The following is a 14436-nucleotide window of genomic DNA, read 5'->3' as shown; positions in this document are numbered from 1 at the left end:
ATATTGAAGTGAATTCACCAAGGCTGCTGGTCGGTAGTCACACAAAAAAAACGAGGATATTCTTTGCTGTCTTCTCCTCAAGGCTGTGTTCTTGTCAAGTGTCTGCCAGCATGTGTGAAGTCTTAAACGTCACATTGCCTTAAAATAGAGCTCTCTCCTTTCTTTCTTTCTTTCTTTCTTTCTTTCTTTCTTTCTTTCTTTCTTTCTTTCTTTCTCTCTCTCTCTCTCTCTCTCTCACACACACACACACACACACACACACACACACACACACACACACACACACACACACACACACACACACACACACACACGCCTATACATGCACACTCAGTTCAGTCTTTTTTCTCTCTCCCCCTCTTCTTTCTACCCACCCTGCCCTTACTATGACATCTCTCTCTCCTTCCCTCTCTATCTGCTCCTGCTCCAGTTACTAGCTAGTCATTGGGCCTGTGGTGACTGAACTAAGTCAGTCAGTCAGTCCTAAATCAAAGTGAAGGTCATTACTGGAAGCCCAAGGCCTCATTGAGATGCATGCTGGAGTTGATGTGACTGGTCTGTCTGTCCGTCCAGGGTCCAGCTCCACACGGTGCCAGCCATCCTCTGTGCAGGGGGCCGTGGGATTGTTATTATAGTCCCCCCCCTAATCCTCCTCATCCCCCAATAAATGTCCTTCTCCTTTTCACTATCCTCCTGCCTTCCACTACTATCCTCTCCTTCCTTCTAGGGAATCCTTATCTGGAGCTGTTGGCAGGTTTTAAGCCCCTACTCTTAATGCACGACCCATATCCAGAAGAGAAACCCTTCTCTCTCTACCCTGGTCCCAGAGCTTCCCATCTCCTATATCCAGAAGAGAAACCCATCTCTTTCTACCCTGGTCCCAGAGCTTCTCATCTCCTATATCCAGAAGAGAAACCCTTCTCTCTCTACCCTGGTCCCAGAGCTTCCCATCTCCTATATCCAGAAGAGAAACCCTTCTCTCTCTACCCTGGTCCCAGAGCTTCCCATCTCCTATATCCAGAAGAGAAACCCTTCTCTCTCTACCCTGGTCCCAGAGCTTCCCATCTCCTATATCCAGAAGAGAAACCCTTCTCTCTCTACCCTGGTCCCAGAGCTTCCCATCTCCTATATCCAGAAGAGAAACCCTTCTCTCTCTACCCTGGTCCCAGAGCTTCCTATCTCCTGTTGTCATTATGAAGCCAAACAATGACCAAAGGATTTGGAAAGACGGTTCAAACAGATCTGGGATCAGGCTAGCCCTTGTTTGAATATCAGGCACTTAGTTCAAACAGATCTGGGACCAGGCTAGCCCTTGTTTGAATATCAGGCACTTAGTTCAAACAGATCTGGGACCAGGCTAGCCCTTGTTTGAATATCAGGCACTTAGTTCAAACAGATCTGGGACCAGGCTAGCCCTTGTTTGAATATCAGGCACTTAGTTCAAACAGATCTGGGACCAGGCTAGCCCTTCTTTGAATATCAGGCACTTAGTTCAAACAGATCTGGGACCAGGCTAGCCCTTCTTTGAATATCAGGCACTTAGTTCAAACAGATCTGGGACCAGGCTAACCCTTGTTTGAATATCAGGCACTTAGTTCAAACAGATCTGGGACCAGGCTAGCCCTTCTTTGAATATCAGGCACTTAGTTCAAACAGATCTGGGACCAGGCTAGCCCTTCTTTGAATATCAGGCACTTAGTTCAAACAGATCTGGGACCAGGCTAACCCTTGTTTGAATATCAGGCACTTAGTTCAAACAGATCTGGGACCAGGCTAGCCCTTGTTTGAATATCAGGCAGTTAGTTCAAACAGATCTGGGACCAGGCTAACCCTTGTTTGAATATCAGGCACTTAGTTCAAACAGATCTGGGATCAGGCTAACCCTTGTTTGAATATCAGGCACTTAGTTCAAACAGATCTGGGACCAGGCTAACCCTTGTTTGAATATCAGGCACTTAGTTCAAACAGATCTGGGACCAGGCTAGCCCTTGTTTGAATATCAGGCAGTTAGTTCAAACAGATCTGGGACCAGGCTAACCCTTGTTTGAATATCAGGCACTTAGTTCAAACAGATCTGGGACCAGGCTAACCCTTGTTTGAATATCAGGCACTTAGTTCAAACAGATCTGGGACCAGGCTAACCCTTGTTTGAAGATCAGGCAGTTTGTTCTAACTACTCTCATGACCATTTTAGAACCTGTCTAGAACACGTCACATTGACTGATTTTGTCTAATATAACTTTTTTTGTTTCCTGTCTCCTCCTCCATTCCCACCGATCCAGGGCGGCATTTGCCAAGGAGTCAGAGGTGCTGACGGGTAACCTGGGTGACAAGCTGATCCCGCAGAACGAGATCCTGCGTGACGTGAGCGACCTGAAGGCCCTGGCCAACCTGCAGGAGAGCATGGAGTGGCTGGCCTCCAGACTCAAAGGCTTCTTCATCAACCTGCCCCACGCTGCCAGTGAGTATACACACACACACACACACACACACGCACAAGCAGGCACACACACGCAGAGGCAGGTGCGCGGGCGCAGAAGGGCAATAGTAAAGGGCTTACATGTGTTACATATATATATACTGTATGTTACAGGACAAGGTCAATTTGGGAAATATATACGTTCCCCGTAACAAATTTGAAACAGGAAAGGAGCCAGCATATATTACAAGTTAAATCAGTTGACAGACAGTGAGCTGGTATGGGTCATATCAGGACAATTTATCTGGGAATAAATAAAGGAGGCAGGCGCGCGCACAGAGGCAGGCGCGCGCGCAGAGGCAGGCGCGCGCGCAGAGGCAGGCGCGCGCGCAGAGGCAGGCGCGCGCGCAGAGGCAGGCGCGCGCGCAGAGGCAGGCGCGCGCGCAGAGGCAGGCGCGCGCACGCAGAGGCAGGCGCGCGCACACAGAGGCAGGCGCGCGCACACAGAGGCAGGCGCGCGCACACAGAGGCAGGCGCGCGCACACAGAGGCAGGCGCGCGCACACAGAGGCAGGCGCGCGCGCAGAGGCAGGCGCGCGCACACAGAGGCAGGCGCGCGCACCTTATGGCTTGCATTCATGCAGGGTTGGTGGGATGTGCGTGAGGAGGGGTGCGGGGGTGAGGTGTGTGTGTGTGGACTGAAGGGCTGCTTGTTCAACACCTGTCCTACACAGCCAATGAATGAACAGTATACAACACAAGCAGAGGTTCCATAATGCTAACATCGACTGTGCAACGTCTGTTGTAATGACTGTACATACTGCCACTAGTATACACATCCACTCCCAATGGCATGTATATGTATACACACTGTAGTCTGACCCCTGAACTGTCATGATTAGTAGCTGAAGTTATTTATTCTCTCAGTCTCTCACACACACACACACACACACACACACACACACACACACACACACACACACACACACACACACACACACAGCAGTAGTTTTCCTCTCTGTCATGAAGAGTTTGTCTGAGTGAATTACCACCGTCTAATTAGAGCCAGGTAGGAGGGCTTCCAGACACAAACACCACTTTATACAGGCTCTAATTAGAGCCAGGTAGGAGGGCTTCCAGACACAAACACCACTTTATACACGCTCTAATTAGCCCTGGAAGTGTGTGTGGTTGGTTTCAGAACTGTCAAAGACCTTTTACTCACTGTCTTTACAGAGACCTCATTTATCAGTGATAATGTCTGTGTGTTCCATTGTCATCATCAGAACACACACACACACACACACACACACACACACACACACACACACACACACACACACACACACACACACACACACACACACACACACACACGTAGAAAGGACACAGCCCATCTTAAACTCAGTGTTGCGATCACCTGTTCCAGAGCATGAAAGTGACTGAGTTCTTCCTCTGTTGCGTCCCATGTCACCTCCTTCATTTTACACCTATAAAAGTTCAAATTTCCTCTGTGAACTTCCCTTTTCTGAACGACTTAAATGAGGGATTTTCTTTCTATTGTTTTTTGGGGGGGGGCAGTCGGGGCGCTGTTCCTTCCTTCTCGGCAGCTCAGATAAGAATTCAATAAGAGAACGGGCGGCAAACGTGGCATAATTATCATTAATTCTGCCGAGTGGCATTAATGGAGTGTTTTATCGTGGCGGGACAGCCACAGTATTGTTCATTATTTAGTGTTTGCCTAGGTTGATGGGGCTCGGCGCGGGGCGGCGGAGGGAGAGGAAAAAAACTCCCTTCTTCTTATCTCTCCGTTTCCCCCTTCTTCCCTAAATTGGATTTCATATTACAGAGCCAGTCAGGTATGGACAAGTCATTTTCTTTCTCTTGTCTTCCTCGCCTCGTACACGTTTTCTTCTCTCTCTGCGGTGTGATGGCCGTGCTAGATGGAGTCTTTCAGTCGGGCCGGAGTCCTGTACCACCCGTGGTCCTCCACGGTAGTGGAACGAATGAACGACCTTGAGACAGACAGGACCAGAGTCATAGAGTTTAGTCATTGAGGTTTCTACCTCAAGCATTACGATGCAATAAGTGTTTACGTGAAACCACATCACTTGATTGATTGATTTAATGTATTGGATAATTAACTATCAACATTACATACATTAAACACCAAGCTTATTTCTGTTGATCTCCTCATTCTCTGATAGGGCTGTTTCAGGCAGGAAGTGTGGGACTGCAGTGTCATTGTCCTTCCTGTGTGTTTCAGTTGGAGCGTTGTTTAAAAGAGGAGGGCAGAGCACTATGGAGTGATATTAGTGCCAACAGATGTATTCTGAATTGAATCATATTAAGAGCCATAACTGTTGGACTGACAGGGGACCGGCGTAAGCGAAGTTAATGTGTGATCTGTGAACCTCCATATACAGCTGGTACAGCACGCTGATGCTCTGCTATACTGGCTACATTATCAGCCAAGTTATTTACACAACCAACATCGGCCCCCCAAAGGAGTGGCGCTGCATCTCAGTGCTAGAGGCGTCACTACAGACCCTGGTTCGTTTCCAGGCTGTATCACAACCGACCGTGATTGGGAGTCAGATAGGGCGGCGCACAGTTGGCCCAGTGTTGTCTGGGTTTGGCCGGGGTAGGCCGTCATTGTAAATAAGAATTTGTTCTTAACTGACTAACTAACTGAGTTAAATAAAGGTTAAATATAACATGTAAACGGACAATGCCCAGCCTTGTATGCAGGAGGTAGATCGACCCAGAGCAATCAGTCTAAGATGGACATTTCCTATAATCACCTCCCAATGTCTGTGGCTGGGCTGCATCTGTAAAACACACACACACGGACGGACGCACGCACGCACGCACGGACGGACGGACGCACGGACGGACGGACGGACGGACGCAGGGAGAAGATTAGCATGATAAATACACACTGCCTCTGTCAAGACGCTGCTGAATCTTAATTTAATCTTAATTTGATTAAACAATCGTGTGTGCATGGTGTGTGTTTGATATGACAGAGAGACAGCGGTCATCCAGTGTATGTGTGTGTGTGTACTCTAATGGTGATTGGCCGTGAGGGTGGCAAGGGCGAGGGTCTTATCGCCCATCTGGGCGCCGCTCTGGACGCCTAATCCTCTCAGACAATATTTACCTGAGTTGACACACACACAACACACAACACGCACACTGAGGGCACCTGCCAACGTGATGGCCGCTTTCTGTTGAGAACAGCTGTATGTGTATGTTTCTAAAAACTGGATCTGTCTGTCTGTCTAGCTAGCTATCTGTCTGTCTGTCTGTCTGTCTGTCTGTCTGTCTGTCTGTCTGTCTGTCTGTCTGTCTGTCTGTCTGTCTGTCTGTCTGTCTGTCTAGCTAGCTATCTGTCTGTCTGTCTGTCTGTCTGTCTGTCTGTCTGTCTGTCTGTCTGTCTGTCTGTCTGTCGAGCTGTCTGTCTGTCTGTCTGTCTGTCGAGCTGTCTGTCGAGCTAGCTGTCTGTCTGTCGAGCTAGCTGTCTGTCTGTCTGTCTGTCTGTCTGTCTGTCTGTCTGTCTGTCTGTCTGTCTGTCTGTCGAGCTGTCTGTCGAGCTAGCTGTCTGTCTGTCGAGCTAGCTGTCTGTCTGTCTGTCGAGCTAGCTGTCTGTCTGTCGAGCTGTCTGTCTGTCTGTCGAGCTGTCTCGAGCTAGCTGTCGAGCTAGCTGTCTGTCTGTCTGTCTCGCTATCTGTCTGTCTCGCTATCTGTCTCTGTCTGTCTGTCTAGCTGTCTGTCTGTCTAGCTGTCTGTCTGTCTGTCTAGCTGTCTGTCTGTCTGTGTCTGTCTGTCTGTCTGTCTAGCTGTCTGTCTGTCGAGCTAGCTGTCTGTCTGTCTGTCTGTCTGTCTGTCTGTCTGTCTGTCTGTCTGTCTGTCTGTCTCTGTCTGTCTGGCTGTCTGTCTGTCTGTCTCGCTATCTGTCTGTCTCGCTATCTGTCTCTGTCTGTCTGTCTGTCTAGCTGTCTGTCTGTCTAGCTCTGTCTGTCTGTCTGTCTGTCTGTCTTTCATGTATGTCTGGCTGTCATGTCTGTCTGACTGTCATGTCTTTCATGTATGTCTGGCTGTCATCTCTGTCTTGGCTGTCATGTCTGTCTGACTGTCATGTCTGTCTTGGCTGTCATGTCATGTGTTTTAATGTTTCATTCATCTGTTTGTGTGAGTGAGTGTTTTATTTTTTATATAAACTGGGTGGTTCGAGCCCGGACTGCTGATTGGCTGACAGCTATGGTATATTTAAGCAAAAAGCGTGAGGGGGTGTGGTATATGTCCAATATACCACGGCTAAGGGCTGTTCTTAAGCATGACGCAATGTGGAGTGCCTGGATACATTGGCCATATATCACAAACCCCTGAGGTGCCTTATTGCTATTATAAACTGGTTACCAACGTAATTAGAGCAGTAAAAATAAATGTTATGTCATACCCGTGGTATACGCCCTATTATAAACTGGGTGGTTTGAGCCCTGGAGGCTGATTGGCTGACAGCTGTGGTATATCAGTCCTTATACCACGGGAATGACAAAACATTTATTTTTTTACTGCTCTAATTGGGGGGTTTGTGGTATATGGCCATTATACCACGGCTAAGGGCTGTGTCCAGACACTCTGCAATGTGTTGTGCTGAAGAACAGCCCTTAGCCGTGGTATAATGGCCATATACCACACCTCCTCCTGCCTTATGGATTAACTATGTTATGTCTGTACATGTGCATCTTTATTTCTTCAATAGCTGCGTTCAGTGGGCAGTTGATGGTGATTATTTTATAACAGGCCGACTGTAGTCTTTGCTCCAGTGTGTCTCGTGTGTGTGTGTGTGTCTCGTGTGTGTGTCTCGTGTGTGTGTGTGTGTGTGTGTCTCGTGTGTGTGTGCCTGTGTGTGTCTTGTGTGTGTGTGCCTGCGTGTGTGTGTGTGCCTGTGTGTGTGTGTGGCGTGTGTGCCTACGTGTGTGTGTGCCTGCGTGTGTGTGTGCCTGCGTGTGTGTGTGTCTCGTGTGTGTGTGTGTGTGTGTGTCTCGTGTGTGTGTGCCTGTGTGTGTCTTGTGTGTGTGTGCCTGCGTGTGTGTGTGTGCCTGTGTGTGTGCATGCGTGTGTGTGTGCCTGCGTGTGTGTGTGTCTCGTGTGTGTGTGTGTCTCGTGTGTGTGTGTGTGTGTCTCCAGCGATCTGCAGGTCAGTTTCACAATTGCGTTAGTTCAAATCCGAGGCAGCCATGCTTCTCCTGCCTCCAGACAGCATGTACTCTAGATCTGCGTCTCAAATGGCACCCTACTCCCTACATCAGAGGTAGATAGTACCCTACTCCCTACATCAGGGGTAGATATTACCCTACTCCCTACATCAGAGGTAGATAGCACCCTACTCCCTACATCAGGGGTAGATAGTACCCTACTCCCTACATCAGAGGTAGATAGTACCCTACTCCCTACATCAGAGGTAGATAGCACCCTACTCCCTACATCAGAGGTAGATAGCACCCTACTCCCTACATCAGAGGTAGATAGCACCCTACTCCCTACATCAGAGGTAGATAGCACCCTACTCCCTACATCAGGGGTAGATAGTACCCTACTCCCTACATCAGGGGTAGATAGTACCCTACTCCCTACATCAGAGGTAGATAGTACCCTACTCCCTACATCAGAGGTAGATTGTACCCTACTCCCTACATCAGGGGTAGATAGCACCCTACTCCCTACATCAGAGGTAGATAGCACCCTACTCCCTACATCAGAGGTAGATAGTACCCTACTCCCTACATCAGGGGTAGATAGCACCCTACTCCCTACATCAGAGGTAGATAGCACCCTACTCCCTACATCAGAGGTAGATAGTACCCTACTCCCTACATCAGGGGTAGATAGTACCCTACTCCCTACATCAGAGGTAGATAGTACCCTACTCCCTACATCAGGGGTAGATAGCACCCTACTCCCTACATCAGAGGTAGATAGTACCCTACTCCCTACATCAGAGGTAGATAGTACCCTACTCCCTACATCAGAGGTAGATAGCACCCTACTCCCTACATCAGAGGTAGATAGTACCCTACTCCCTACATCAGGGGTAGATAGTACCCTACTCCCTACATCAGAGGTAGATAGTACCCTACTCCCTAAATCAGAGGTAGATAGCACCCTACTCCCTACATCAGAGGTAGATAGTACCCTACTCCCTACATCAGGGGTAGATAGTACCCTACTCCCTACATCAGGGGTAGATAGTACCCTACTCCCTACATCAGAGGTAGATAGTACCCTACTCCCTACATCAGGGGTAGATAGTACCCTACTCCCTACATCAGAGGTAGATAGTACCCTACTCCCTACATCAGGGGTAGATAGTACCCTACTCCCTACATCAGAGGTAGATAGTACCCTACTCCCTACATCAGGGGTAGATAGTACCCTACTCCCTACATCAGGGGTAGATAGTACCCTACTCCCTACATCAGAGGTAGATAGTACCCTACTCCCTACATCAGAGGTAGATAGTACCCTACTCCCTACATCAGGGGTAGATAGCACCCTACTCCCTACATCAGGGGTAGATAGTACCCTACTCCCTACATCAGGGGTAGATAGTACCCTACTCCCTACATCAGGGGTAGATAGCACCCTACTCCCTACATCAGGGGTAGATAGTACCCTACTCCCTACATCAGGGGTAGATAGCACCCTACTCCCTACATCAGAGGGTAGCAGTAGTACCCTACTCCCTACATCAGAGGTAGATAGTACCCTACTCCCTACATCAGAGGTAGATAGTACCCTACTCCCTACATCAGAGGTAGATAGTACCCTACTCCCTACATCGAGAGGTAGATAGTACCCTACTCCCTACATCAGAGGTAGATAGTACCCTACTCCCTACATCAGAGGTAGATAGTACCCTACTCCCTACATCAGAGGTAGATAGCACCCTACTCCCTACATCAGAGGTAGATAGTACCCTACTCCCTACATCAGAGGTAGATAGTACCCTACTCCCTACATCAGAGGTAGATAGTACCCTACTCCCTACATCAGAGGTAGATAGTACCCTACTCCCTACATCAGAGGTAGATAGTACCCTACTCCCTACATCAGAGGTAGATAGTACCCTACTCCCTACATCAGAGGTAGATAGCACCCTACTCCCTACATCAGAGGTAGATAGCACCCTACTCCCTACATCAGAGGTAGATAGCACCCTACTCCCTACATCAGGGGTAGATAGCACCCTACTCCCTACATCAGGGGTAGATAGTACCCTACTCCCTACGTCAGGGGTAGATAGTACCCTACTCCTTACATCAGAGGTAGATAGCACCCTACTCCCTACATCAGAGGTAGATAGTACCCTACTCCCTACATCAGAGGTAGATAGTACCCTACTCCCTACATCAGGGGTAGATAGTACCCTACTCCCTACATCAGAGGTAGATAGGACCCTACTCCCTACATCAGGGGTAGATAGTACCCTACTCCCTACATCAGGGGTAGATAGTACCCTACTCCCTACATCAGAGGTAGATAGTACCCTACTCCCTACATCAGAGGTAGATAGTACCCTACTCCCTACATCAGAGGTAGATAGTACCCTACTCCCTACATCAGAGGTAGATAGTACCCTACTCCCTACATCAGAGGTAGATAGTACCCTACTCCCTACATCAGAGGTAGATAGTACCCTACTCCCTACATCAGAGGTAGATAGTACCCTACTCCCTACATCAGAGGTAGATAGTACCCTACTCCCTACATCAGAGGTAGATAGCACCCTACTCCCTACATCAGAGGTAGATAGCACCCTACTCCCTACATCAGAGGTAGATAGTACCCTACTCCCTACATCAGAGGTAGATAGTACCCTACTCCCTACATCAGAGGTAGATAGCACCCTACTCCCTACATCAGAGGTAGATAGTACCCTACTCCCTACATCAGAGGTAGATAGTACCCTACTCCCTACATCAGAGGTAGATAGTACCCTACTCCCTACATCAGAGGTAGATAGCACCCTACTCCCTACATCAGAGGTAGATAGTACCCTACTCCCTACATCAGAGGTAGATAGTACCCTACTCCCTACATCAGAGGTAGATAGTACCCTACTCCCTACATCAGAGGTAGATAGTACCCTACTCCCTACATCAGAGGTAGATAGTACCCTACTCCCTACATCAGAGGTAGATAGTACCCTACTCCCTACATCAGAGGTAGATAGTACCCTACTCCCTACATCAGAGGTAGATAGTACCCTACTCCCTACATCAGAGGTAGATAGCACCCTACTCCCTACATCAGGGGTAGATAGTACCTTACTCCCTACATCAGAGGTAGATAGGACCCTACTCCCTACATCAGAGGTAGATAGCACCCTACTCCCTACATCAGACGTAGATGCACCCTACTCCCTACATCAGAGGTAGATAGTACCCTACTCCCTACATCAGACGTAGATGCACCCTACTCCCTACATCAGAGGTAGATAGTACCCTACTCCCTACATCAGAGGTAGATAGCACCCTACTCCCTACATCAGAGATAGATAGTACCCTACTCCCTACATCAGAGGTAGATAGTACCCTACTCCCTACATCAGAGGTAGATATTACCCTACTCCCTACATCAGAGGTAGATAGCACCCTACTCCCTACATCAGGGGTAGATAGTACCCTACTCCCTACATCAGAGGTAGATAGTACCCTACTCCCTACATCAGAGGTAGATAGCACCCTACTCCCTACATCAGAGGTAGATAGCACCCTACTCCCTACATCAGGGGTAGATTGTACCCTACTCCCTACATCAGGGGTAGATATTACCCTACTCCCTACATCAGAGGTAGATAGTACCCTACTCCCTACATCAGGGATAGATATTACCCTACTCCCTACATCAGGGGTAGATAGTACCCTACTCCCTACATCAGGGATAGATATTACCCTACTCCCTACATCAGAGGTAGATAGTACCCTACTCCCTACATCAGGGGTAGATAGTACCCTACTCCCTACATCAGAGGTAGATAGTACCCTACTCCCTACATCAGAGGTAGATAGTACCCTACTCCCTACATCAGGGGTAGATAGTACCCTACTCCCTACATCAGAGGTAGATAGTACCCTACTCCCTACATCAGAGGTAGATAGTACCCTACTCCCTACATCAGAGGTAGATAGTACCCTACTCCCTACATCAGAGGTAGATAGTACCCTACTCCCTACATCAGAGGTAGATAGTACCCTACTCCCTACATCAGAGGTAGATAGTACCCTACTCCCTACATCAGAGGTAGATAGCACCCTACTCCCTACATCAGGGGTAGATAGTACCCTACTCCCTACATCAGAGGTAGATAGTACCCTACTCCCTACATCAGAGGTAGATAGTACCCTACTCCCTACATCAGGGGTAGATAGTACCCTACTCCCTACATCAGGGGTAGATAGTACCCTACTCCCTACATCAGGGATAGATATTACCCTACTCCCTACATCAGAGGTAGATAGTACCCTACTCCCTACATCAGGGGTAGATAGTACCCTACTCCCTACATCAGAGGTAGATAGTACCCTACTCCCTACATCAGAGGTAGATAGTACCCTACTCCCTACATCAGAGGTAGATAGTACCCTACTCCCTACATCAGAGGTAGATAGTACCCTACTCCCTACATCAGAGGTAGATAGTACCCTACTCCCTACATCAGAGGTAGATAGTACCCTACTCCCTACATCAGAGGTAGATAGTACCCTACTCCCTACATCAGAGGTAGATAGTACCCTACTCCCTACATCAGAGGTAGATAGTACCCTACTCCCTACATCAGAGGTAGATAGTACCCTACTCCCTACATCAGAGGTAGATAGCACCCTACTCCCTACATCAGAGGTAGATAGTACCCTACTCCCTACATCAGAGGTAGATAGTACCCTACTCCCTACATCAGAGGTAGATAGTACCCTACTCCCTACATCAGAGGTAGATAGTACCCTACTCCCTACATCAGAGGTAGATAGTACCCTACTCCCTACATCAGAGGTAGATAGTACCCTACTCCCTACATCAGAGGTAGATAGTACCCTACTCCCTACATCAGAGGGTAGAGTAGTACCCTACTCCCTACATCAGAGGTAGATAGCACCCTACTCCCTACATCAGGGGTAGATAGCACCCTACTCCCTACATCAGAGGTAGATAGTACCCTACTCCCTACATCAGGGGTAGATAGGACCCTACTCCCTACATCAGAGGTAGATAGTACCCTACTCCCTACATCAGAGGTAGATAGTACCCTACTCCCTACATCAGAGGTAGATAGTACCCTACTCCCTACATCAGAGGTAGATAGTACCCTACTCCCTACATCAGAGGTAGATAGCACCCTACTCCCTACATCAGAGGTAGATAGTACCCTACTCCCTACATCAGAGGTAGATAGTACCCTACTCCCTACATCAGGGGTAGATAGTACCCTACTCCCTACATCAGAGGTAGATAGTACCCTACTCCCTACATCAGAGGTAGATAGTACCCTACTCCCTACATCAGGGGTAGATAGCACCCTACTCCCTACATCAGAGGTAGATAGTACCCTACTCCCTACATCAGAGGTAGATAGCACCCTACTCCCTACATCAGAGTTAGATAGCACCCTACTCCCTACATCAGGGGTAGATAGTACCCTACTCCCTACATCAGAGGTAGATAGCACCCTACTCCCTACATCAGAGGTAGATAGCACCCTACTCCCTACATCAGGGGTAGATAGTACCCTACTCCCTACATCAGAGGTAGATAGTACCCTACTCCCTACATCAGAGGTAGATAGTACCCTACTCCCTACATCAGGGGTAGATAGTACCCTACTCCCTACATCAGAGGTAGATAGTACCCTACTCCCTACATCAGAGGTAGATAGTACCCTACTCCCTACATCAGAGGTAGATAGTACCCTACTCCCTACATCAGAGGTAGATAGTACCCTACTCCCTACATCAGGGGTAGATAGTACCCTACTCCCTACATCAGGGGTAGATAGTACCCTACTCCCTACATCAGAGGTAGATAGTACCCTACTCCCTACATCAGAGGTAGATAGTACCCTACTCCCTACATCAGAGGTAGATAGTACCCTACTCCCTACATCAGGGGAAGTCAACCCTGGTCCTGGAGGACCGCAGACAGGTCATGTTCTTGGTTTAACCGACCTGGAAGAGCAGGTGTGTATAATTTAGACAATCACTGAACTGGTCAATGATCTCAGTTGGTCAGGTGTGAAGCCTAGTTGGAACAACATCCTGCTGTAGCTCGGACACTCCAGGAACAGGGTTGGCTACCCCGGCACCACATAGTGGACTACTCTTGACCTGATCCCTATGGGCCCTGGTCAAAAGGAGTGCACTATATAGGGAATGGGGTGCCGTTTAGGACGTATCTAACTGTAGCTGTGCTGCGCTCCGCTGCTCAACTCTCTGTAATGAGGTACTATAGAACCATGCTGTCCCGGGGGAGAGTTGTTCTCTGACCGCATGTTCTTTTTGCAAGCATAGGCAGGATTTTGGAGTTAGGGGGGATTTGCCTGTGAGGTAGGGACGGGGAGGGAGGATGAGGGGGGATTTTTTTTTTTACCTTGACCTGAGCACGTGGTGGGCTGCTCCCTCTAGCAGTAGGAAGTATTAGCATAGTCAGTGGTCTACTTTCTTTCTCCAACACACAATACAAGCCTGTACAGCTCTAATGGTTCCCTTGATACCTTGAATACTTTTACCTTTCTGTTTTACACATGCATGTCTAGTGTTTTATTCACTGAGTCTTTATTTCTCACATACTTCCAGGCTGTCTCTCAGGCATACATAAGCATAGACACATCCCATCTCTCTCATCATTCTCTCTCCCTCTATCTCTTTCCCTCTTTCTCTCTCTCTCTCTCTCTCTCTCTCTCTCTCTCTCTCTCTCTCTCTCTCTCTCTCTGACTTCATCCCACCCTCGTTCCAT

General features: G+C 48.5%; 1 protein-coding gene across 1 annotated transcript in view; it reads left to right on the top strand.

The window, feature by feature from the left end:
- LOC139533785 (exocyst complex component 4-like) overlaps positions 1 to 14436 on the top strand; it is a 61128-nt gene that overhangs the window by 7337 nt on the left and 39355 nt on the right. Inside the window, exon 3 of the mRNA XM_071332154.1 lies at positions 2283 to 2461. Within this exon, the coding sequence (XP_071188255.1) occupies positions 2283 to 2461 (179 nt within the window). The remainder of the gene's footprint in view (positions 1 to 2282; positions 2462 to 14436) is intronic.

Source organism: Salvelinus alpinus, chromosome 11 (assembly GCF_045679555.1).
Source record: "Salvelinus alpinus chromosome 11, SLU_Salpinus.1, whole genome shotgun sequence".
NCBI lineage: Eukaryota > Metazoa > Chordata > Actinopteri > Salmoniformes > Salmonidae > Salvelinus > Salvelinus alpinus.
The sequence above is the reverse complement of the archived record's forward strand: the minus strand, read 5'-3'. Positions and strand labels throughout refer to the sequence as shown.